At 39.9% G+C, this 26,312-nt stretch overlaps 1 protein-coding gene across 2 annotated transcripts; it reads right to left on the bottom strand.

The window, feature by feature from the left end:
• Nucleotides 1-807: 807 nt before the first annotated feature.
• Nucleotides 808-25,716, bottom strand: piwil2 (piwi like RNA-mediated gene silencing 2). 2 transcript variants are annotated; one of them, XM_023961208.1, is made up of 24 exons: nt 25,610-25,716; nt 24,087-24,521; nt 20,420-20,522; nt 20,217-20,280; nt 19,978-20,117; nt 19,573-19,663; nt 18,544-18,654; nt 18,324-18,441; nt 17,682-17,806; nt 17,462-17,542; nt 17,263-17,376; nt 16,398-16,586; nt 16,172-16,256; nt 13,243-13,332; nt 10,926-11,066; nt 9,567-9,680; nt 9,264-9,452; nt 8,299-8,400; nt 8,104-8,220; nt 4,779-4,867; nt 3,166-3,271; nt 2,679-2,932; nt 1,568-1,675; nt 808-1,186 (listed from the first exon to the last, which is right to left on the bottom strand). In XM_023961208.1, exons 2-24 carry the CDS (start codon nt 24,498-24,500, stop codon nt 1,030-1,032), a joined length of 3,102 nt encoding a protein of 1,033 aa, XP_023816976.1. In that variant the 5' UTR covers nt 24,501-24,521; nt 25,610-25,716; the 3' UTR covers nt 808-1,029.
• Nucleotides 25,717-26,312: the final 596 nt, after the last annotated feature.

Raw genomic sequence — 26,312 nt, 5'->3', positions numbered from 1 at the left:
CTGATAAATGATGAGTATTTCTCGTAGTAGTTTTGCTGATGGTCTAGTCTGGTTGATCCGTGGTGAGTTTCAGCTTCATGCAGGCGTTGAGACTTTAAACGTCATCGTAGGTCTGAATGTTCTGTAGATGTGAGAAAGACTGCTCACATGCAGACGGGGAGCCAAACACACACTCACACGCTGCAGTGAGTGACGGGCAGCGGGTTTTAGGTTTTTACAATCCCTGCGCGATTCACCTGCTGCCTGTCCCCACAACCCCCTCACCCCCACCCTCTGCTTTCTTCCTCACACATCCCGTGCCTAAAACTGCGCGCTCTTTCTCAGAGACGGGAGCGTGCAGTTTTAGGGACGTCAATTCACAGGTTTACGGTTGGTACAAACTCTGTGAAATAGTAGATAATAGTAAACTGATAATGCTGGCGCAGATTTTTCTCTCCAAGCACCACGCCTCTGGCATCGCATCGCGCCCGAGAAGGACTGGTCTAATAAAAAATAAAAAAGTATAATTAAAGATTTGTCTGCGAGCCACATGTGACCATCAAAAGAGCCATATATGGCTCGCGAGCCATAGGTTCCCGACCCCTGGTATAGTGACTTAATAAGCTTGGATCAATTTTGATTGGTTCATTGATTTTTTGAACCCAGCTCTAGTCCTAAGTCACTATGGCTACCCCTTAAAAAAAAACAAGTTTGGACCCCACTACAGCTCCAAATGCCCCTACAATTGGAGGGGTAGGGAGAAGCCTCAGACTTGCCTTAAAGTCTCTTTTGTCAGTCCCCCCCCCCCGCTCTTAAAAGAAAAAGGGGAAAAGCAGAAACATCTTTTATTTTTTGATCCAAAATGATCCATGTTTCACAACAGACAACCTGCTGGACCCTCAAAAGAACAATTTTTTTCTTAAAACATTTTGAGGAATACTTTCCAAACTCAGAACAAGTTCAGTTTGAAAAAAAACTTTACATATTCATCCAATAAATTTTTTTTTCTTTCAGAAAATAAATGAACCGCTCAAATGAAGAAAAAACAGCTCACAAGAAAAAGAGCTTGTCTGAGAGCTGGATGGCTGGCTCAGAGTGCAGGAACTGACCCGACAGGAATGCCAGTTTGTGTGCATACTTGCATGGTGCTGGAACTCTGATGGTGCCGGGCCAGTTCCAGTACAGGTGGCACATTTTAAAAGTCAATCTGGAAAAAATTCAGAAATGAAAGAAAAAGCAAATGTAAGAAAAAAACAAAAAGGTCAAAGTGAATAGTGGAAGATGCAAAACACATTTACTCTTTTAGGTAAAATCTAAAAGCAGGAAATAATCATTTAAGATTCAAGATAAAATTATGTTTGTTCCCATCACTTGCAGCACAAACCTTGAGTTATGTTTATTATGAAATTGTTTAATGATTTTATGTTAAACACTTTGGTTGCCTCTGCTTTTATAAGTGCTATACAAATAATACATTGATTACGTTTCTTAAAATATGATTAATACAAACAGGTTTCACTAACAAAGATAAAAAATAGATAAGAATCAACTACTCTTTACAGGTGTCAGAATAATGGCAAGACCATACCTTTGCAAGTGGTCTGGAGTGAGGTTGGCTGTGTTGTACAGTGTGACATAATGAGTGGGGAGTCCGACGCCTTGTCTGATGTCGTGTGCCGTCAGATAGAAGTCCACCCTTAATGTCAGAGGGGAAAAAAATGTAAGCAGTGTGCAGTTATTTTGACCTTAAAGTGTGCATATTTACAGCATTTATTTATTTAATGCAGTGGTCCCCAACCTTTTCCAGGACACGGACTACTGTAAAGTCAGTCTGTAATGGGCTGAAGTGGGTGTTTGATCATTTTATGTTTAGCATTCTGTCCCTTTTAACTTTTGAGAGCAAAGTTTACCTCCATCCTGTGTAAAATATCTGCAGCCAGTTTAAATTATTTACCCTACCCATAACAGGCAGAGGGGAAGCAAAAAAAAGAAAATATCTGACTTTTAAGGTGCGACAAAACAAAACAAAAACGCAGGCCACTAAAACTGGTATTTTCTGAATATAATAAATGCAAATCCACCATTTGGTAAGCTTTTTTAGCAGCATCATTGCAAGAATTACACAGCTGGTTGTTGAATATTCTACATTATTATGCTGTGTGGGAACAACTGTAGCAATAAATTCATAGTTGAAATAAAGACTCCTGGTTTTTGTCTGTTAAATGCAACTTTCTTTTTATTTTAAAGTCTTTATTTCCTCACTGGCTCTTTTATGTGAAAAGAAACTTTCCAAATATGTTTGTTTTCTTCGCTAGCTTGAGAGCTACAATTTAGCGGTCAGCACAGGCGCTTTAAGAAAGTAGTGGGTGGATTTTCCACACATGACAAAGCGATTGAAGCGCAATATGGTAGGGAGAATCCAGCAGTTTTTCAAAATAAAACCTCCTTCAGAATCTAATTATATATAAAACAGAAAAAAAACTGTTTTTCCTCTGCTGCTTGGTACAGGTTCACTTGGGGACCACTGATTTAATGCCAACTTTTTTTTATATGAATTTTAATTATATTAATGCAACATGGATTCAAAGTAGTTAAAAGAGGAACTGGCCCCGGAAAATACAAAAAAAGCTACAAGTAAATTTGATCAACTGTGTACTTCCTGTGTTTCCCAACAATAGAGAATAACTAGTCAGACAGACCAGTCTTTGTTGGTGAGGGTGTGATCGAGAACTGTTCCCGCTGGGACAGAGCTGAAGCCATTCGCAGAAGATGAATAAAGGATGGTGTTGATGCGCTTTTGGACCACGATGAAGACCAGCTTGGGCTCATAGTTGGGGAAGGTCTCAAAGCACTTGATCAGCTGTGGTATCTCGTAAAGCTCCACCATCTTCAGCTGACCGTCAGACACGCCATCTCGGTAAACCACAATCTTCTGTGGCAAGTCATGATTTAGCTGCAAAGAAAAAACATACAGGTTAAATCAACATACAGCAGTTAAAATCAATTTGTACATTTGATTTATCATCTAATAGCTATTTCGACTCATACTTGGGGAAAACTCTAATAAGACTTAAGAGGAAAAAGTTGCAACAGGAGCTTCTGAGTCATCCGTCACTGATGATTGGGTTAGATAAGGGTTATGCAGGGTTAAATGGGTTCAATATTCAGAATGCATGCTGGTTTTACCTCATAATACTTCTGCAAAGTGGACAGGAAGCAGGCTCTGAAGCCACTGATCAGTTCCTCAGTGGGCGTCTGGAAAGTCACTCTGGAATACCAGTGGGTCAGTGAACTACACACAAAAGGGATTTGGAAATGTTCACTGATATTTGTCACAAGGTTTCAAATCAAACACATTTACATAAAACGATTTAGTGTTTGAATGATCTTGTTCATTATATAAAGTATATATAAACAAAAAAACACAGGCTGTGTGTCATAAAGTGATTCCCTTTCTTCCCTGTCTCATTGTTGTGGTGTTATTGCATTGTTTTAAGATAATTCTGTTAAGGAAACCACATAGGTAGCTTTTAGGGTGAGGTCACAGCAACGTTTGTTGCGTAACGAAACACTGAAAAGGGAGTAAGAAGCGTTTTCAGCTGTATTAAAATAAACTTTCTAGCCAGTAAGCAGTTGGAGTCTTTTCTCTGATAACACGATAATCGTTACTTTACATTTGTCCACGGCTCATCTGATGCTTCAGGCATGGACAGCATGGACAAGGAGGGGCAATGCCCCCCCCCAACGTGACGCCATGCAAACGGTTCAAATCTCAAAATTGTTTAAAGAAATATAGAGCGCTCACTGCTGTCTCTCTGGCTCTCAGGTGGCTGCAGGTGCTGATTGGTTGATAAAAAGGGAGGGCGTGGCCTCTCGCTTCAACCCACTCCTCTTCTCGCTCGGTCGCTCACAGTCCCAGCAGAGCTCAGTTGCTGTCCTGAGTTTCCGTCTGCTTTTTAATCGCTGAAATTATTTCATCACCTTTTTATTTCTACTCATTCTTGTCCTCTATCGCTTTCTTTGATCTGGTTTGGAGTAAACCGAAAAACAAGTTTACTATGCGCAGGTTTCTGGTTGCTTAAGCTAGCGCTAGCAGTAGCAGGAAGCTACCAGTGCAGGGGCATTAGCAGCGGCAGCAGAGATGACCGGACGACTTACACCCCAACCTGTCAGTCTACCCAAACTAAATAAACAAAAATCCACCGTGTCTGCAACTACATTACCTGCCTGTGTGAAACATTCAAAAGTTGGTCGCGCTTATCCGGCAGAGCGAACAGCTTCTGGTACGTAGAAACAACTGTCTGGTTTTGTCTGTAAATAGCAGTTTTACTTTTCTTGAAGTTGAAGCTTCTTCTCTGGTTTCTTCACAGACTCTCCCCGAGGAAACTTTCCAAATAAGTTTGTCTGGTTTTTATTAGCTTTTAAGCGTTAAGCTGGCAACTTTGCGGTCCGAGCAGCTGCTTAAAGTCATGTGATGCGTCAAGACAGACAGATGCGGTGAACAAGATCCAGCAGTCTTTTAGAAATAAAACTTCCTTTTATATCAGAACATGAACACATTGCTGCAGCCCAGTATCAAGCGGCACATGGACTGGCACAGGTCCACGGCCTGGGTGTTGGGGACCACTGTGCTAAAGCACTTAAATGAATATGTTAAAATCTTTGGTGATTTAAGTTATTCATCTGTGTCAAATGTGTCTTTCAAATGTTCACCTGAACTGCACACCAACTCAGGATTAGAGATGGTAAACTATTCATAAAGCAAACGAACCAAATTAAGAAAGGAAAAAACTTTGTACCTGTTCACACTTGCAACAAATCCCATGACAGACTGATGCTTTTTGCTGGTGTCATGGTGGACATCAACTCCAACCACCATCAAGCTTTTCTATCGAGTTGAAACAAGAAGCAAACTGTTAGCAGATATGCACAGAACGTCTGCACAGTCAAATGACTTGTGCTTATTTGAATACTATAAAACTGTAAAGACTTGGAACACCAAAAAAAAATGTTCAACCCACAAAGTTGCACATGTTTTTTGTAGGCTGTTCAAATCATTAGAGATGCACCAATACTAGTTTTCTTGGTCAATTACTCAACGGATTTGGTGAGATCTGTTGATAATTTTACCAGATCTGGTTTTTGTCTTAAAAGATATACCGTAAATTCCGGACTATAAGCCGCAACTTTATTCCTGCGCTTGCAGCCCTGCGGCTTATTCAGTGACGCGGCTAATTTGTGGATTTATTTGGCGGCCACCATGAACGTACTTTTGATCTCGGAGCTGGGGTTGAATGGGTAATCCAACTCCAAGCATCAAGGCATATAGTTTTCAACACACCTCTAAGCAGCCAAACAGCATGGACCTCACTTCAGGTCTTAGACATTTCAGTCATTGTTCAACAAAAAGAAACACGCATGCCCAGCCGCATCCCAGAATCCTTTGGTGCCATTAGACCCAACGTGCACGTGATCGCCACTAAAATATGATGCAGCTTTCAAGTTAAAAGCAGCGTGAAAAAAATCCACCATCACCAACGGGTTTGGAAAAGCCGGTCAGCTGCGTGACTGAGAGAACAGCGCATGCTCAGGAGTGAATTTACCTCAGAGTCACAGTGACACTAGTCCATCTATTAGCAGCTCCGTAATACACGAGATCATCTTTCAAACGTACGTTTATTATAGTTATGTTATGGTTATTATGAAGCGCCTGTTCGCTCATTTTATTTTTAATCTGTGTGGTCAGTGCTCTTTAGAGGCAGAACGAAGCCAGAAGAATGGTTAGGTGAAGGCTAACATGCACTAACAACATTTAGCCTGGATGAACGTGAATTGATGCGGGAAAAGCTGCAATCTGCAGCTTGGCTGAACGTAAATATGTGGGAATAACATCAGCCTTTATTTTGTCGGGACACGACTGGAAACACAAATCCACGTGATTGTTTGAACAGTTTCTAAGGACTGAGCGGAATTTTACTTTGAAAAGCTCACACCGCCCCACAGCCGCCGTGTGAGCTGGAGAGATGCTTTCCTGCTGCTCGTTCACATAGAGCTGCGGGACCAATGGCAGTCTGAAGGCTCCCACACGTAACAACGGATCCTCTCTCGGCCCTCATCCACAAAACGTATAGTATTAAGTCCGATTGCTCTGCACAGACACGATTCGCTCCGTCCACCAGCAGCCGTGCGTAGCAACCGGGTGCCGCGCAGAGGCGCGCGTATCGCGCTGAGGCGCGCGCTTTTCAGTCGCCGCTGCTTTATTTTACTGGTGTGTTTTTTTTAACCAGCCCTGTTACTACCATAATGCTGCCGCGACACAAGTGGAAGGAGAGATGCTCTCCCGTTCGCCCCTCCCACCACCGCTGCTCCTTGCTCATTCTTTAAACACTGACAACAGTGTGGTGACCCAGGGAATAGCCCCGCCTTAAGCCCCTAAGACTCATGGGAAATGGGGAATCGCGGGTGTAAATTTCCTCATAACTGAAGGATGTAATGTTGATTATATGGTTACTGTTTGTAATTTTTATGTATGATACCTCAATTTTCAATAAGTAAAAAAAAACTAAACACACACACAAAAAAAAAAACATAACTGAGGAACTTGTGAACAGGAGTTACGTACATGCTGTTTGTCAGATGTGGGTATCTTCAAATACATGAGCTGACGCTATGCTGACACCTCACGCAGTGAGGTTAAAAGCGTCATTCAGTCTTGGAGTCAGGACATGCTTTGACAGGCTGGCCGCGTTGCTTATTGCATACGGCTTGTACAATGATGCGGCTTATGTATATATGAAGGAAGCTCGACACGTGAAATTGAGTGGGTGCGGCTTGTAATCGGGTGCGCCCTATAACCCGGAATTTACGGTAAATAGATAAAGTAAATGCACAAAAACCAATAAAATTCCAATAATCCATCCATTTTCCAAACCCACTTAATCTCTTTCTGGAGTCACCTGTTGCTGGAGTCTATCCCAGCCACTGTTGGGGGAAGAAGGTCAATCAAAGTTCAGTGTTCCTTTCTTTCAAAATTAACAGTTTGAAATGCTACACTTCAGATTGCTGCAGGTTGTTTACACTTCCCGTGGACCAAACCAAATCAATATTTGCAGGAGAGTGAGGTTGTTTGATTACTTGTGGATGGACTAGAGCGAAGAACAGAAGTGAGCATCATGAGAGAGAGAAAAAAATAACTCAGTTTGAAAGTGATGAAATGCTGGAAAACACAGAACAGGAACTTTTTCCGCCTAATACAAATTCTACAGAATCCTGGTGTAGGGCCAAATGCTCCAGAGACCATCAAAGTAAGGCTATGGGATTTGTTTTAATGACAGCATTTATATTTCTGTGTTGAACTTTGACTTAACTATTCGACTTACAAAAACGAAACACACTAAAATCTGTCTAAATTTTGACAGGAAAGATTAAAAGAGCAGTGAGCAGCATTGCTGCTAATGTTTGTGAACATAAAGCATAATGGCATAAAGTTATTGGTAGGCAGAAGTCTTTATAACCCCAGAAAGTGAGCAAAAATCTGCATAAGCAGATTTTTATTCTGCACCCACAGGGTTTAGTGTTCTGTGTGCTGGTCTTTTAAATAGCAGACTCCATGGAGTTGGCCAAGTTAATGGCCAGAGATTTAAGGATATTGCATTTTTCGTGCAGTGGGGAAATAACTTAGCTCATTAGCTGCGGAAGGTCTTTTAAAAAGCTGAGCAGACTGTTTCCACAGTGCTGCAGCTGCTCACCTGCCCCTACCCATCAGCCAGCCTCCAGGGTTGGCGTGGCTGATCCTAAGAGCTGACTGAATCACTGAACACGTCACGTGACCAAAGAGGAGTGAGTGATTGGTAGATGTGTTCAGGCAACCCGCCAAAGCCATATATTTGAACTCTGGCTGCAATGCTGAAATTGTGCTGCTGCCGCACTGACATGCCATCTGACGCTCAAAAAATAATAATAATAATTTATATCAATCCAGGAAATCTTTAGTCTGAAACTATGATAGAATTTGCTATATTTGGTGCAGTAAAGATATATCTTTGTGCACTTTGTTACATTTTTCTTTAAATTGCCAACAGACAAAAAAAACATGCAGTCAAAGTTGAAGAAGAAAATTCTCACTAGTGGAATGCCGACAGTCCACAACTCTCCACCCAACTTAGAGTTCAACTGGAGAAGGATCTTCTGGGCAATGCCTCTCAACTTTTGTTGTTGAGATATTGTCCGAACATTGATGACCTGCAGACAAACGCGCAGTTATTTTGGAAAATAAAAAAATACCATCCTTTAATTCTGCAAAACCTCAACATGACAAACCTGGGAAGGGACGGGGCATTTGAGGCAGCACAACTTCTTGATGGCACTGTAGAGATCGTCCCTGTTGCCTTCAATGACGCACACTACAAGCTGAAGGTGAGGCTACACACAACTGGGAAATTAAACTCTTGCACATATGTGGTTTAAGCAACTTTCATGCAGACCAAGTCTCTGTACGTGAAAATACTTTATGAATCATAAACAACTGACAATGCAAGATTTCTAAAGGTTTTATCTGGACATATTTGAAAAATATAGTGTTCTGGTACAGACAAATATCAGCTTAGAATCAAGAAAGCATATTGGTTAAAGGCCCGTTCACACCGGGACGAATTTAACGCCTAGTGACTAAACAAAGGGCACCAATGTGAGTGTGCACACCGACGCGAAAAAACGCCACGCGTCAAAAAAAAACCCGCCTCGGGTTTGTTTATTTTTTTTGACGCCTCGCGTCGAAATCTATTCGACCAATGAGAATGGCGCTTTTGCACACGTGTCTGGAGCTTCTGAAGTTACAGTAAAACACAACTTGGGGGCGCTCAAACACAAAACTGCCTTGCTGAGCACACATACCAGCGAAGAAGATAAGACGCCAAGTAGAGTCTACACTGCCGCGAAGAAATAATGACGGACATTCTAAAATATCCCCGAACCAAGCACCAGTTGGAGCAACTGGTGCTTGAAATATTCATGTATTCTTTGTATAATTCTGACAAGCGTGTAAATACTTGCTCTCTTCTTCTGAGGGAAAAGCGACTTTAAGAAGCGTAAAGTTGCGCAGCGCTACCTTGTGTACAGGAGTATTTCTGTTTACATTAAGCGCCATCTAATGTCAGGGAATGAAATTGCATGTTGCACGCTCGGCTCATCGTCAGCGAAAATCGCCTGGGTGTGAACACAAAAAACGCTGGCGAATAACGGCTGGCGAATATTCGTCCCGGTGTGTACGGGCCTTAACACTGTACCTCACTGGTGAGTTGAGAATGGATGCTCTTGACATAAGTTTCGGTCCGATCGTCTCGCAGCTCCACCGTGATTGGTCGCTGCAGCCGCAGTCCGATAGGACCAGCCACTTTGTGAAAGGTAGAAATGAGCTCGACTGCCTGTTCAGCACTTCGGCGAGGGTAGAAAACTACCCAGATGTTCAAAGGGATCTAAAGGAAAAATATTTACACCAACACAATACTAAAAACGTCAAGGCTGGAAAATCTGGGGCTGCTATGACAATAGTTTCCGACTTTATATACAGTGGTTTTTCACACACTCACAGAGCTGATTGAAGCACCATTTACAACCTCTCTTGACCAGGACACATTGGCACCAGTAGCAAAGGAGGAGGACTTAAGACAGATGGTTTCAAAAGGGAGCATTCTACCTGTGATCTGCAGGAGACACAACAAACGTGAATAAATTTAAACTAAATCGTTAAAAAAAAAGTCCTCACAATCACAGCACCATTTGATGTGTGTAAATATCCTTTTTTTGTGTATAGTCTTCATGTATGCAAGACTTGAAACCAAATGCCATGAACACAATTTTAGATATATTTTTAAATAAGCAAACATGTTTGTTGAATTAAAATTTTAATCATTGCTAATTGTTACCTTAAATGTGCCAAAACAATCTTATGGCAGCTTAAAATATTTCACAAATCAAATAAATTCCTTTATGAAGTTGACCAATTGGATGGACGCCTTCAGATCGTTGACCAATCACATGGACCCTTTTATGTTAGATGTTCGCCTCCTATGTAGATGAGGGTCATTTGGAGTGTAATTTAAGCTATTTTGACCCTTACTTAAATTAAACTGTTGCAATGAAATGGAAATTATGTTTTTTGTTGTTTTGCTATTTGTTCATGTATCGCAAGTTATAACATCATCGCAGTCTGAGACCAACGACTCACTCGCTGTTTGCAAAATGTGTTCGACAGAAGTGTCACAAAGAGGGAAAAAAAAGGTCAAGATTTAACACCACAAATCTCACAAGCTATTTAAAAATTCACCACCGCGATGTGTGGAAAGAATATGAAGCTGCCGTAAAAAAAAAAAAAAAGAACTGTGGGGCTTGCATGGAAATAGCTGTCAGCGTCTTGCACTAGCATTGATAGTTTTTTCTCCTGCTGCAAATATGCTGGATGAAAAATTCAACAGCTAACCTGTCAGAAAGCAGAGATGCTATTTGTTCTGACCATTGAAATGCACTCTATTATCTCATCTGACATCTGAATAAAGAGTTTGTACAATCTGTTCTGTTTATTTGCAGGTAAAACTAGTTCTGCAAATTTGTTGAATACATTAGGGCCATTCGCTCTTACTTTGTACTTACTAACATTTTTTTCTTAAGTATTTAAAAAAAATATTGATTGAGTATTGGTATCGCTACAAGAGGCAGGAAAATATCAGGCATCGGTTGGAAAAAGTCATTATCACGCATCAATAGTTTTAGCCTCAAAACATCTATAGTCCACTCTACGATTTCACCCATTGGGGCCTATTTTTAGAATTTAAACCCTGACAAGTTCCGTTGTCTATCGCAGTGCAGGGATTAGTGCAGCCAGCAAAAAAAATAAAATAAAGGTCTATGAATTCAAACCTGCAAGTTATACTGGAGAAACAGATGCTTACCATCATAACATCTGAGCCGAGCTCCAGTCCCCATCCTTCCAGCGCTTTCGTACAGTCCTCTTTGGATGAAATGTTCTTCAGAAGCTGCTTGATTGCATGGGTGTGCTGATCACTACTCACATTGATGTGAATTTTTAAGTCCTGAAAATAGTAGTGGGTGTGTTGGGACAAAATATCTCAAAGAAGTCTACATTATAGTTTAAAGAAAAAAAACAAAAAAGACAGAAAAAAAAAGGCAAAAACTTGCTTTCTCCAGCATTTACTGCAGAAGTCTGACTGCAAATGAAACACCTGACTCACCAAAGTCCCACTTCTAGTTTCGTTTGATCCATTGTAAAAGCGTTCCAAGTGGTCTTTTAACCATGACTGTGCTGTTTTCAGCCAAAATCCCATCAACCATTACAGAGCTCTCCGTTTATGTGATCTCCTGCCAGCTTACAGCCCCTTAAAACCCCAACCTAACATTAACGGTGCAACAAAAATGGCAAGCAATATTGAAGTTTTTTCCTCATCCCAGCTCGGATGAGGAAAATGAGGACGTACATGGATCTAGTCAGCGATTAGTGAATGCATCAGAATGGAGCGGAGCAGGGAGCTTGTAAGCTGCCCAGCATATTTTGTCACAAATTAGTTTTTTTTCCCTTCAAAACAGCATTTTTTCGTCTGCTCCTAAATTACAGTTTGTATAAAGAAATGCTCAGAAATGCAACTTTAAACTCCATATTCTTAATATATATCCTCCATCAGAAATTGGCCACAAGAAAATGTTAAAAAACACAATTTTACTCTGAGTGAGTAAAGAACATAGAGCTGTGCTATATGTAAAAAAATAAAGGTGATTTTTCATTCCAATTTCAATTGTTGATTTTAATCTGTTTTTCTCTCTCCCCTTTTACTTTCTTTACCAAAAACTACAAATGACATAATATTTAACAAAAACTATTTTACTTTAACATCTTGGAAATATGCTCATCCCTCATCTCTGGCCTGGCGTCTGCATTAGCCACATGTTGACATGCTAACTGTCAGTCACCTAATAGAGTCTCGGAGGAAACTCACGGCTAACATTACTTCTGCCTCGGCGCAAAGTTAATACTGTGGCGACTTGGGGGTTAGCCCCGCCCATAGCCACTAAGAATCATGGGAAGTGTGAAATCTTGTGTGTTGAATCCTTCACCATCACTTAAGAGCTGTGAAGAGAAGTGACGTTCATGTTACGACGTTCACGTGTGTTCATAATTAATGAGTTTTAATATCAGAAAGGAGAATGAGCATCTATTTCTCTCTCTCTCTCAGAGACTGTTTGAGGGCGTGTGAAATATGAGGCAAGGACGTTAAACACAGCTAGTTCATAAGCAGCTCGGCTCTTGTTTCCCCGATGGGACTGACACACCAGCTGGGTCGCTACAATGCATATTCGGGAAAAAAAAAAACAAAACTAACCGAAACGGTAAAGAAGTGAACCGAACCGAAACTGTCGTACTGAAACGATTTGGTTCAACTACGTGTATCGTTACACCCCTAGTGTGAATGGGACTGTGACTGAAGCACTTAGGGCCTTTGAAGAAGGTAGAAAGCACTTTCGAAGTATAGGCCTTTTATCTTTTATATACAAGCAGAGAGGACGTCACAACATAACGAAAACATAGGATAAAAACAACTGCTTTGGAGTGACTTTGATATCTATTCCGTCTTTGCTTTTGGCATTTTTACACGGTCATTGAAGAGTTTTCTTTTTTGTTATCACAAATGAGTTGTTTCTTATTTTTAGTACAGCTAAAAAGCCCCCCTGTACCCCATGGAGGAGAGGGGAGTCAGTAAGGCATCTGTAGTCTGAATTAGCTGGAGAGAAGGAAAAGTAATTTCTTTTTTCGTTTGAAGAAAATTAAATTACATTCAAGTAATAAATAAATGCTGTGAACATATCTTTAATGTAATCTAGCTGTAAACTTGCTAAGAAAAAAAAAGGACAGATTTACTAAAGATGAACAGATTGACAGAAAATTGACTTTTTCCCCCAATTCTGCCTCCAGGTGATTCATTTTTAAATGAAATTACAACAAAAACGGCCTAAAAACCTTATACACCAACTTCTTTGCTAAAGCCTAAAAAAGGAAGACTTTCTCCCTGTTCAGCTGTTTCCAAGTGATCCAGTTTAGAAATACTTGATGTCACCTCATTTAAGGCGAGGTAAAAAAATAATAAAATTTAAAAAAAGAATACAGTTTTTAGATCCAAAACAGACAGATCTTTGTTAAAACAAGAAAGCAGGGGGAAAAAAAACAGTGAGGCCTGTGTTATTCAACATCCAACTTACTTTCATTGCCCTATAGTCGTTTTTCATTTTTTCTGGGATTCCCGTCAGGAAGGACAGCTCCGGCACTAGGAGGATGTGGCCAGAAATGACCTGCGAGAAAACGGGGATTTAAATGACAACAATCATGGGGAAAAAGCGTAAAGCTGCGATGATAAATACTAATGTTCAAACAAATCCAATTATTGAGAAGGCTGGTGATTAAAACTAATTCACTGCAAGGAACCATCCTTATAAACTCAGTTTAATCTTGATGCTTTGAAAAGAATCACTTTAAATAGAAATGATAGAAAATGTAAAAATAAGTTTAGTTAGCCAAATAATCTAATAAATAATCTGATGTCTACAGTTTAAAATATGAAAAAACCCTTAGCATAGACTCCTGTGAATATTAAAAAACAAAACAAAAAAAAGCAATATTTTTGAAACTCTTTATTTCACTGGTTACGAGGTCACTTGTGGAGTTGTCAGTAGCGGTTTTAGGCACAGGCAATACGGGCAATGACCCGGGGCGGAAAATGAAGGGGGCGGCACCGGCGGCTCAGCGCTTGTAAAAAAAAACATATGCACTTCTATTGCTTTACTTATATCACAGAGTTTGCAACAGCCTGAAACCTGGCGTGCCCCCGCCCCGCAGCTCTCTCCTGTCTTTGATAAAAAGATGCAAATGTGTGTGAACGGTGGGGGGGGGGGGGGGGGGGGGGGGGGGGGGGGGGGGGGGGTGAAGGGCGCACGGAGCACCACCGCGATTGCGCATGCGCAAAACCTGGCTGGATCATCTTCAAGGGGGGCGACGTCCGCTGCTTGATGAAAAAATAAAAACTGCGACTGCACCGCCATGTAGCGAATTGGCGCCCCTAGGTGCAGCTGCACGCACTCCTGCTGGAAATGTGTGAGGGGGGGGGGGGCTGCGGGGAATCAGTTCAACTGTGGGTTGGTTCCAAATGAAGTGGCAAGGTGGGGGACAAGGGCAGGGGGTGGAATCTACTTTATAAAACTTTTTTAAAAGTCAGTCATACAGTGACATTCTATAACCTACATTTTAAGGGTATAAAAAAAAAATCATGCTTTTTGGGTTATTTTTGTGTTAAATGCCCAAATAAAAAATGGGAACACAAAACGATGTTGTCACTAAGGTGACAGTTGGTTTAGTCGATAGTTTTCATGCCTTCGTGAGGACATTTATTGCTAAATGGCAAAAACATCTGACATATGGAGAAAAAAAAAAGAAAAGAAGATGAGAAAAGAGATAAAGAAAAGGGTATGTTCTCACAGTTAAATGCACGTTTTCTAATGCTACCTGGCCCTGCAACAACAATGTTGCAGAGGAAAGCTTTTTTTTGGTCGATGACCAAAACGGAAGTAGGCCCAAATGTTGCAAATATCATCATTAAATTTTCAGATTTTCTTCTTAAACGTTTGCTCTGCCTTAACTTGTAACATTATTTATGAATCGTGTGTCAGCTCTGCTGTAACACAAAGGTTTTGTTTTGTTTTATTGTATAATTAGTTCATAAATGTTAAATGAGCTGTGATGGTAGCGTGCTGCTAATGCTATAACATGCTAATGGGGCAAATAGGCCATTACTTTAATAATCATTTGTGGCAGCCTAAACGTTTTCACAATGTTTTTTTTTTAACAGGTAACTCAGGATTTAGGGGTTAATTTTGAGCCTGCATGTATGAAGTTTATTTTTTATTTATTTACAAATGTTGGGTTGTATAAGTCAAAAGAATTTTCATAAATCTGTTGGTAGTTTTAAAGATGAATATTTACCATTTACTACAACTCTATGGTGACAAAACATAATTTAAAAGGTCATAATTAAAAAAAATGTGCCAAAGGATTGAAGACAGCAAACATGAGCTAATTTTGTTTCTCTGAAGTAGAGATTGATATAGAGCATGACAACTTAAATTTCCAATTCATAAATGTTTTTTACAAGGCCAATATTACAGATGAGGAGCTGACGGAGCAATGCGAGACACTAGACGATACTGCATTTTGAAAGGAACAGTGATTTGGACAGTAGAGCGCTTGTTCAGGAATCAAGAACTTGCCTAACTTGCCATCAACGACTCCAAGTCTCCTTGAGCTTTTGACTTTCATGTCTGATATGGATCTATCAGAAATATATCCCAACTTGTGGACTGCTCTCAGGATTGCACTCACCTTGCCAGTCACTGTGGCTCAAGCAGAGAGGAGCTTTTCAAACTCAAGTTGATCAAGTCATACCTAAAGTCAACAATGTCTCAAGAGCGACTCACTAACCTTGCCGTTGTTGGTATCAATCATTCAATAGAGGAGCAGATTTCATTTGATGAAGTTATTGACGAGTTTGCATCAAGGAAGGCTAGAAAGGTTAGTTTTAGTTAGTGTCTTCTGTTCTTAGTGCAATGGTGCTGCAGTTATATTTATTTAAGCATGTTATTTGTGTGATAAAAGATTTGTGCTTTATAATATTTATTTTATATTATTTATTCAATATTGTATTTGATTAGATATTTTCCTACCCAACTGTATTTTTGCCATGCTTATAGTCTTATTTTCATGTTCTGATAACTGTTATAATGCGGTGCAGAATTCTGATAAACGTCTTTTGTATCAATTTCTTAATTTCAATGACAATAAAACATGTCAGTTGACATGGACAAAGTGACTCGGAGGGGGGGGGGGGGGGGGGGTCTCGCCCAGGGAGTAATTAAGGGTAGAACCGCCACTGTGAGTGGTTGCCCAGTGGCTGGGAAATGTGGATTTCAACCCACAGTCAGGTAAAACCTATTTTCCATGCCTGGCTCTCTGCCCGAATGATTGGGGTGGTGCTAAATCCTATTTAAGGAGCACAGCTGTGACTCCACAGTACTTCACACCCTTAGTTGTGCATTTCAGCCTTTACAGTCATGTTGAGGTAACACTGCAAGAAGCTTTTACCTTGCCTCCAGGGTTGGATCTCTCCTTTGGTCGATGCACGAGTAACGGCTGGTTTGTCTCTTGAACTGTGATTCCATAGTTCTTGCTGTTAAAACACGAAAGGCCCAACAATGACGACAAAAGACGAGCACAGTTTGGACTTTCATCACTAATGTGAAAACAATTTCAATTTGGAATCAACTTGCTGGAATTCTTGACCATGTGTAAGTAAACATCACAATTTCACCTGTAGTACTCCAAAAACGTGGTCTCTGTGCCGTCCATTAATGTGAAACTATCCTTGGGTGACTTGTCCCACTCAATGTCATCAATGCGGTACGTGCGATTGTTGTATCGGGTGATGGCGATGCTACCGATGAGCTCTTTAGTGCACGCGTCTTTGAAGTTCTCTTTTGTCTGTTGATACAAGGTGTTCCTAAATAAACAAAACAGAGATCATCAAACTTCATGACCTACCATGACAATGGTGGATAAAGGTGGAGAGGATTTCATGCAATCAGTGAAGATCACAAATCATTGAAGAAAAAAGGTTCAGCGCACCGTCTTGTGGGGTCCAGATGACCCCCACTCCCAACATTAACGTGCCTTGGATAGCACAAGGAATAAAGTGCATATTATAATGTGAGCTCCCCCTAGTTTCCAAAGTGAAACGCTCTCCAGGAGAGGTAGAACATAATGATCTGCACATTTTTTTTCAGAGCCTCGCCTTTTGAGACTCATGTAACTTAGCATGGTGTTAATCTAATTTGTTTATTATTTCATTATTATTTACATTATGTGAACTTCATCAGATTCATATAAATATTTTCAAAACTAAAATGGATTAATAATGTACATCTATTCAAATATGTCTAAATGTGCAAACCGTGCAAATTCAAAATTGAACTGAGTCGAGTGAATCAAAAGAATAATAAAAAAAAAAGAATCCATTCAGGCTCTGGTGAATCGAATCGATTCTGGAAATTAAGAAGAGGATTCCTGTTTCTTCAACACAAGTAAAAAAAATGATCCAGGATAGGTCAGATTATTCTGAGCATTTTAAATTAATTGTTGTAATTGAGAGTCTCGTTTTTGGTGATTTCAAAACTCACATGAGGTCAAGAACCGAGTCATTCCGCAGCACCTTGTGGGACACGTCCACAGCGAGGTACAGACCTCCATCCATACGCTTAATGGCGGTCGAATAGCCAGGCCACACTTGAAGTCTTTAAAAGCAAAAAAGAATCATGTAGAAAGAGCGGGACATAAACGTATAAATCAACTATGGTGTTTAAAAATAAAGGTGCTAACCGTTGTTTTCCAAGAATGACTGCATTCTCTGGATCATAATGATTCCGTCCCACCAGCCTCAGGCCAATGACTTTCATTACCCTTAAAACACAGATGAGGTCTTATTAGTCAAGGAATTTGGACAAGGTGCAGTGGGATTACTTGTGATGTGCAGATAAAATCCCAAATTCCTTTCATGAATATTCAAGACTTAAAAACTAGAACAGGAAAATGCTTTTACCTCCTGAAAACCACATTGTAGAATGGAATGCAAAGATCTGAGTTGGGAGGCAACACCTTCGTCATCTTGATTGTGATTTCTATTTCCTCATCATCAGTCCGTCTCACACTTTTGAGATTGACCACCTGCATGTCATTTCAATATCATCTTTAAAACATGCGGTTGAAAGGGAAATTACAGCAGAATGTATGATGCAAAGTAAAAATGTTACCATCTAGGCTAGAATTTATTCCAACTTTCTTTTTGTCTTGTGAGATATTTTAACAGTCATGCTGACAATCTAATGCAACACAGTTTAATTTCTATTCAAATGTATGTAATAATGTTTTAGTTTACAGAAAAACCAAGTTAGAAAAATAATTTACCGATAGCCATTTAGCAGGTTCTGGAAATACAGAGTTGTTATTACAAATCCTATTATGATAATAAACATTTTCTCAAGAAAACTTAAATCCTGACAGACTAAAAAGCAGACACCAGTCCAACGTGCTAGCGTACAGCCCCCACCCAAAAAATGAGAAAAAGAATCACATTGGAAAAATTACCATTTGAAGAATACTCCTGCATTGAACAAATCAAACACATAAGATGCAGAAAAAGCCCAAATGTAAAACAGTAACTGCCTTTTATATTTTTACTCACGTCGCAGAGTTGAACTGGCAGATACAGAATGGAGCCATCAAAAGCAATCACTTCTCCTGTGGTGGAGCGGTGATCTCTCATCATGCCAAACCTCATGCTCATCGATTCCACATTTGGACTGAAAGTACAGACATAAAAACTTCAATCTCCCCGACATCAAGACAGTGATATTGCTCCCCACATTTGGCCTTTGACAGATGAATTGAGCCCCAGCACTTACTTGAATGTTACATGATACTGATAGACAGCTTGATTCTTGCAGCTGATCGGAATGTGGTTGGAGCCAATAGTTATGGAGGCTCCTTTGACCCCAGCTTTATTAAGGGGCTTACTAAGAAGAAAAGAGAACATCAACGCTGAAAAATGAGAGTTTACTGCAAACAGTGGTATAAGAAAGTTAGGTCAGCCGTGACAATTTTCAAGATTTTTTCTTCATAAATCATTGGTTGTTTGGATCATCAATTTCAGTTAAATGTATCATATAGCAGATGAACAGTGATATTTGAGTAGTGAAATGAAGTTTATTGGATTTAAAGAAACTGTGCAATAATTACTTAAACAAAAATAGGCAGGTGTGTAAATTTGGGCACCCCTGAAGAATGTCAACATGGGAACCTCAAAACAGCTGTCGGATGAGCTGAAAACAAAGATTGTTCAACATCATAGTTTAGGTGAAGGATAAAAAAAGCTTGCCAAGAGATTTCAGCTGTTAGTTTCCACTGTGAGGAATATCGTGAGAAAATGGAAGACCATTTGTTTGAACAAATTCATATTTCGAGGGAACAATTTAATTATTCTGTGGGAATTAAATCCTAATTTATGGGAATGATTTAATTCTTTTTATTTAATTATGTCCGGTCACGGTAAGAGTGTAACTCAATTTGGCAGATTTTATATTTTTTCACGTTTGACATAAAGAGGAAAGACAAGAAAAATGAATTGATAATCTAAAACATTAAGCAGGCAATTATTTAAAATGAGAAGGCATACATAAAAATATAAATCATAAAGAGAATTTAAACGATGACTTTAATTTACTGTTCTTTTTATTTAGTTATCTAAAGATTTCATGTAATTCATGGAGACCAGTGAAGATCACAAATCATTAAAGAAAAAAAGCTTCAGGGCACTGTCTAGTGGGTCTAGATGACCCCACTCCCAATGTTAACGTGCCTAGGATAGCACAAGGGTTAAGAGTATTGCCTGTATAAAATACTGGTGCCGTTTAATTTCTGTCAGAGGGACTTACCTCTCTGTTTCCACTGTCGGCTCAGCTTTCATTGGCTCCTCAGATGAGGTCACAGTGGCCTCTTGACGAGTGGGCACAGACGATGAAGCTCCTTAAGAGCATGTTAGGTTTTATTAGAAGATTCATTTTTTATTTCATTCAAACAGAGTCATGAGACGCACCTTTGCAGGTAGGCAAGTTACTAAATTCTTCAGAACATTTGTGAATTTTTGAGGGACATTAACCCCTTAATAGCCAAACCACACCGATTAACATAAAACAATGAAAAAGATTGTTTTTAAACTGATTATTGTATTGGGAGGGTAACGTTTTTAAAAACGTGCTGCACCATTTGGCTCAGCCGACAGTTAAAGGATTCAAATGTAATGGCGCTCAGATGGTTGAAAACCTTCACGCTTTCATTACCTGTCAGAGGCGGCTGTGACATCACGTCTGTTGGTGTTTCAGATACTGGCGAAACTGGCAAACTGGGAGGGCTAGAATGACTTCTGTCCATCCCAAGCTGCGGCGATGCTGCTCTTCCACGCCCCACAATGGGGGACAAACTTTGAGCAAACAAAGATAAACCAACAAAATTACCATGTCAAATAAAACATATTTTTTTGTGTGTGAAGTAAAAATCTCTGGACAGGCCGATTTCTTACATGCTGCCTCTCTCCATCGAGTCATGGACACCCTGTGGTTTCATGTCCCCCATGCCTCCAGCTGCTTCTGGAATACAAGTAACGCATCACTAAATAATCGTGATGCACAAACTGACTAAACATGCCGCAGAACCCTGCTACAAAAATAAAACAGCCTCTCAGCAGCTTCTAAACTGGGTAAACACTTTTTTAAAAGCACGCACCAACTGCTTGTGATCCTCTTCCACGAGGTGCCAATGGCTCAATTCCCATTCCTCTAAACATGGACACGAGTGTGGACCCTTGAGCAAGACCTGGCATACCAATCTGAAAGATAGAACAAATATGTAATAATAATGACAATAGTTACAGATATTCAGATTTGCTTACCTATTTTTAATGTCTTTGTTAAGCTGCAGCGAGACTGAAGGAGAACAGGAAGTTGTCCTTAACATTCAATTTAGTTTTAATATGCCTCTCCCCCTTAGTATGATCTGTTATAATATCTTTTATATTGATTTTAATGTTTTGTAATGTATGCAGCCTTTTTTTAATCAATTGGTATTTTAAATTATTTTAATTGATCACTTAACTACACAAACCATCAGGACACATGTCCCACAATGCACTGTTTTGTAGTCATCAGGGCAGCTTTCAGTCAGTGCAGTACTAAATTTCCAGCTGCGTTCGCTTAGGTTTGCCCCTTGCTCCGCCCCTTTCCTCATGATATTTTTGTGATGATTGACAGGTGATGTTTTTGCAAAAACAAAAACATACGTCACACACCAGGTGATCTGCGCAGCGTTTCGTCCACCTGGGCGATCTCAAACACGCTTATTGTGCTTCTTGGCTGCACATGTTTGTTGTCACCAACATACATTTCCATCCTTTTTTTGAGCTTTTTTCTGATCTCAGGTATCTATTGATTGTTCTGATCTCCAGTGAAAAACGCCCGTTATTTTATGAATTCAGTATAAAAATATAGGAGTGGCTGACCGGCTGCTCTACAATAACTTGTGACCAGAGTTTAAATGTGCAAAATGTCATAAAGAAAATCCTAAAATGGTTTCTGAATTTTGTTTCTCCTTTACTGATTTGTGGTTTAAAGAGTAAACTTACAAAAAAATTACAACACAGACTCAGAATTGGGAGCACACACTCAACTTCTCCACCTTAAATTTCAATAAGTCCAAGTACAGTCCAGATTTTCTGACAATCATCTTCAATCACACTGAGGGTCTCAGCTGTTTGGGAGGAGGTGCTGCCAAGTGTCCAGCAGTAAGAAGATGATAAGAGAAGCCGTGTTCAGAAGAACCATTGATGGATTTACAAAACTGTAAAATGTAAGTCTTCTTTAGTGTTTAACAGTTATAATTCAACAGTGTTAACTGAACTGTGTTAATAGGGGCATTTAAATTAGAAAATAGCAGATATAGAAGACTAAATAAACAGAAATGTATTACTACTTTATTTACTTATTGATTTTTTTTGTTTACGTTTATTTTATTGAACGAGAATTTTATAAGTAAATGATCTACAGAAAACAGTTACTGATAGAGTATAGTTAATAGTTCAGTATAGTATATGTTCCATACAAATCTACTGGCTCTCAGGAACTCACAAGTTATGTGTGTGCATTGAAGTTACAGCCCTCCCTCAGCTAGACCCCGTCTTCAGTGGCCCCCAGGTAAATTGAGTTTGAGACCCCTGGTCTATATCATCCAAAAATCAACTTTTTGAGCTTTTACTGTATTATAATTTTAATTCTAAATATAAAAAACAACCCCAAAGCAGTAATTTGATCCATTCACGCATTTCTGAGTATTCCTCTATAAAACCTCTGAGGCTAACACACACAAACACACTCTCAACCTCCGGAGCTAGCAGCGATCGGCAAAAACCTACAGCCATCTTTGCAATAGTTATGATGTTTTTTTTGCAGGCGCTGCCCGCCGAAGCTGGCTCTAGGTTGGCGTCATGTAATTGTCAGCACCCACAAGGAGCGAAAGCTGGTGCCTCCGATCAGGTTGTCTTACATCCAGGTAAGAAAATTAGCTGCGAGAAAAACTAACATTTCATTGAAAAATTGCTCTTTTGGGTGCTAAAAGTAATATATTATCATATATATGTATACATCTTACTCTGAACGGCTTAAAAAAAGCAAGATATAGGCCTTTTAAAGAATATAATTGTATTCAGAGTATACACCATTGAAGTTTAAAATTTTATAGCTATGCTTATGACTGTATGTTGCCGTGTCTCCTGCTGACACTTGACCCATGGACAGCCTTTTAAAATTGTATTTTAGATATTAAAATGTGGATGGGAGAGAACTTTTTGCAGCTCAACCAAGACAAAACTGAAGTCTTGGTAATTGGTTCTGAAGCTGAGAGAGATAGGGTCCAATTTTATCTGTCAAGCAAATTTATGACCATATGTGATACAGTACGGAACCTCTGTGTGATTCTAGATGCAGATCTTAGCTTTGACCAACATGTGAATCAAGTACCTAAAACTGCATTTTACCATCTAAGGAATTTCGCCTGAGTGAGACCCTTTCTCTCTAGAGCTAGTGCTGAAATCTCAATTCATGCTTTTATTACCACAAGATTAGATTACTGTAATGCCCTCCTTTCTGGGGTAAAGAAAACCACTCTTAATCGCTAGTCCAGAACTCTGCTGCACGCCTTTTAACGAGAACCAGGAAGAGGGAACACATTACACGGATCTTAAAATCTCTGCACTGGCTCCCTGTCTGCTTCAGGATTAATTTTAAGATTCTTTTACAAGAGTGTTCATGGTATTGGTCCTCCTTTTATATCAGATTTGCTTTTAACTTATGAACCTCGCAGAGCCCTTAGATCCTCAGGCTCGGGCCTGCTAAAGGTCCCCAGGGTCAGGACAAAAAACCCACGACGAGGCCTCGTTTAGATACTACGGGCCTCGTCTGTGGAACAGCCTGCCTGAGGATGTGAGGGCCTCATCCAGTGTGGAGGTATTTAAAAAGAAACTAAAGACCCATCTATTTAATTCAGCTCTTAATTAGATCTCCTATGATATAAAATATTTACCGTTTAATGTGTGTTTTTTATTATTATTTTTTGTCTTAACATCTTAACTTATTCTTATTTATATTTCAGGTGTTTTAGAATTTTTATGCATGAATTTATTTTAATTTTTTTATATTTTAACTTGTCTATTTGTCACTTTTACATTTTAGATGGTTTTTCTCCCCCTTGGCTGGGGTGTTTGTGTCTATGCTGACAACCAGGCCAACAGGACAGAGCAGACGGCGCCTTCTTGGTTCTCTCTTCTTAAGTCATTTCTCATTTACTTGTGCTTATTTATTATGACGCCCTTATTTATGTTTTGCGTTGGTGTTTTTGCATTCTTGTTTGTTTTTACGTGCAGCACATCGAGCTGTTTTTTCACATGAAAGGTGCTATAGAGATAAAATTAATTTGAATTTAAAATTGAAATTAAAATGAAAAGAAAGGGTGAAGGTGCACCAAAATCATGAGCACATGAAAAGGTAAGTTTGATTTTCTTGCACGTTTAGATAAAGTAAATCTGCAGCAGGGTGGCATTTTATTTGACAGTGTATTTTATTATAAAAGAATGTGTATGCTCCCTCAAAAATAAAAAGGATTTATAACTGTTGTATATACAAAAAAATTACAATTTTTTTTATTGAATAATTTTAAAACTACATTTTATAAATGAATAGTTTACAAGCTATAACAATTTAAATAAAGCGTTTTTCTATAAACGGTAAAGTGAGACTTCACTGGGTTTATGTCAGGAAGAATGGCTCTTTTTAAAGGCTGCAGACCCCTGAACTAGACAGTGGTGCTCCTCACATAAGCAGTGTTCAAAAATCCACAGACTTACCACTCCTGTAGTGGAAGCTGAGGTGTCTCCTGATGGAATCAGCAGTGTTTCAGGAGGAGAGGCGCCTTCATCCTGTAGTTGTAGACTTGACAGAACAGATCCTCTGGCCACACCCACTTTTGGCTCAACCTTTTGTAGAAGAACCCCTCTGGCCCGACCCAATACCAAACTCTCGGGCTGTGCCAACACTCCTCTACCTTGCACAGGTACAGTTGTGGGCAGAGACGGAGCTGGTCCTGGAACAGTCTCCCCTGGGGTGAACACTCCCCGGGCTCGTCCTACACTGGGCGTCTCAGCAGCGAGCGGTAATCCTCTACTGCGTCCCAAAACCGTCTCAAGCTGTAGTCCTCTGCCAAACGCAGGAAGACCAGCGACTTTCATCCCACTGATGTCAGGAGGCTTGCTTGGCTCCATGTGATCAACTTCTGATATAATCTGCTGACAACAAAAGAGGTTAACTGAAGCATGGTATTTGTATGTATCAAGAGGCATCCTTAGCATTTACAGCAGAGGCAAGTCAAATAAATGTCAAAGGACTGACTGTAGAAAAACATCAGTTATATAGAGACCCAACTTGAATAGTGTACAGGAACATGTATATGGAAAATGGCCTGAAAACCCCAGGGTCAAAATGGGAAACGCCTTCAAAAGTAGAGAATGAGAGAGCAAAGATCTAGACTGACAGGATGGTAATGGTGAACCAACCAGACATTGTAGTGGTGGATAAAGAACAGAGGAAAGCCGTTGTGGTGAATATGGCAGTCCCAAGCGATGGGAACATCAGGAAGAAGGAATATGAGAAACTGGAGAAATACCAGAGACTAAGAGAAGAACTGGAGAAAGCCTGGAAAGTGAAGGTGACACAGTGGTGCCCCTGGTGAGCAGTCGGGGCAGAAACGCAGTAAATTGAAGGAGTGTCTACAACAGATCTCTGGAAAAACCTCAGACATCTCAGTCCAGAAAGGTTCTAATGTTGGAACAGCAGAAAGACACTGCAAACCACCCTCTGCACACGACCCTAAGCCCCCCGTTCTCTGTCTGAAGACCCAAGCTTGGAGGAGAAAACCCACCCGCGCTGAAGGAACGATGTGACTCCCAGACTTTTCAGCTTCTTAAACGTGGTTACGGTTACCATTATTTTATATACATGAACTTTAAATTAACTTGTTTAAGCCAGTTGTCTTTTTTGAAGAAAAAATAAATTACAGCAGACAGGACACAACCGATAACACACGACACGGCTGTACCTTGATATTCATTAGCAATTGTCACCATTACACACAACATTACACACACAAAAATGTCCAAAAAGGCAACAACATAACAGACTTAGAACAACAAGTTACTCAATGTTGTGTCAGAGTGAAAAAAAAATTACGTTTGGGTTGCTAGCTAAAACACGTGGAGGGAAAATATCAAGACAAACGCGCGGTAAACCAGACTAATACTAAAATACTGACGTAATTCTGGCTGATATGTATATAAATATCTGAACAATTCCGTACATTTGTTTGACAACTTACATGAAATTAAAAGCTTTGTGCAACTCCGTCGTCGAAATAAAACCTCCAACGTTCAAATTCGAACTGAACTCTTTGATCAAAGGTATCCGCCCTCCGGTGTTTTAATTGGATAATCAACTTCCTCGGCGGGAAGCTATTGGTGCATCGATACGTCAATTTTCTTCAAAGCGCAACAACTCATATAAATTCTTGTGCTGCCCTCTTCCGGCCGAACTATGTAATAGACCAGTGTTTTTCAACCTTTTTTGAGCCACGGCACACTTCAACCTTGACAAAAATCCCGCGGCACACCAGTATTCAAAAAAAAAAGAGGAAAAAAAGGATAAAAACAGTCTGTATTGATCCACAGTCCCTCCATGATCTCACATGCATTTTTGTGATAATTGTGGCACTAAAAGCTGTAAGTTTCTAATAAATGTAATAAAAGCTAAGTTAGAAGATTTAAAAACTTTTTGATTTGTGTTCGCTGTTTCAAGACGTTAAGACGCTCACGCTGTCATTTTTAACCCAATGCATCATGGGAGATGTAGTTAATTATCCGCCGAACGCAGAAAGACCAGCGTCTCCGAGCTTCATGGTTTTGTTCACTTGTTCCACGGTCTGACACCGGATTCTGTGGAAAGTTACACCGCTAAATACGAGCTTTAGCTGGTATTTTTGTTAGAACTGAGCGACTTTATCAGCAGAATTCAGAGCAAGGAAG

This window comes from Oryzias latipes, chromosome 13 (genome assembly GCF_002234675.1).
Source record: "Oryzias latipes chromosome 13, ASM223467v1".
Taxonomy (NCBI): Eukaryota; Metazoa; Chordata; class Actinopteri; order Beloniformes; family Adrianichthyidae; genus Oryzias; species Oryzias latipes.
Note: the sequence above shows the minus strand (reverse complement) of the source record. Positions and strands in the feature narration are given on the sequence as shown.

Excerpts from the sequence above, each read along its gene's own strand:
- piwil2 (XM_023961208.1), bottom strand. The coding sequence starts at position 24,500 with ATGGAGCCAAGCAAGCCTCCTGACATCAGTGGGATGAAAGTCGCTGGT. Across the intron at positions 16,587-17,262 it reads GACTCGGTTCTTGACCTCAT|GAACACCTTGTATCAACAGA; the intron begins GTGAGTTTTGAA and ends TTGTTTATTTAG. Across the intron at positions 1,676-2,678 it reads ACCCTCACCAACAAAGACTG|GGTGGACTTCTATCTGACGG; the intron begins GTCTGTCTGACT and ends TCTGACATTAAG.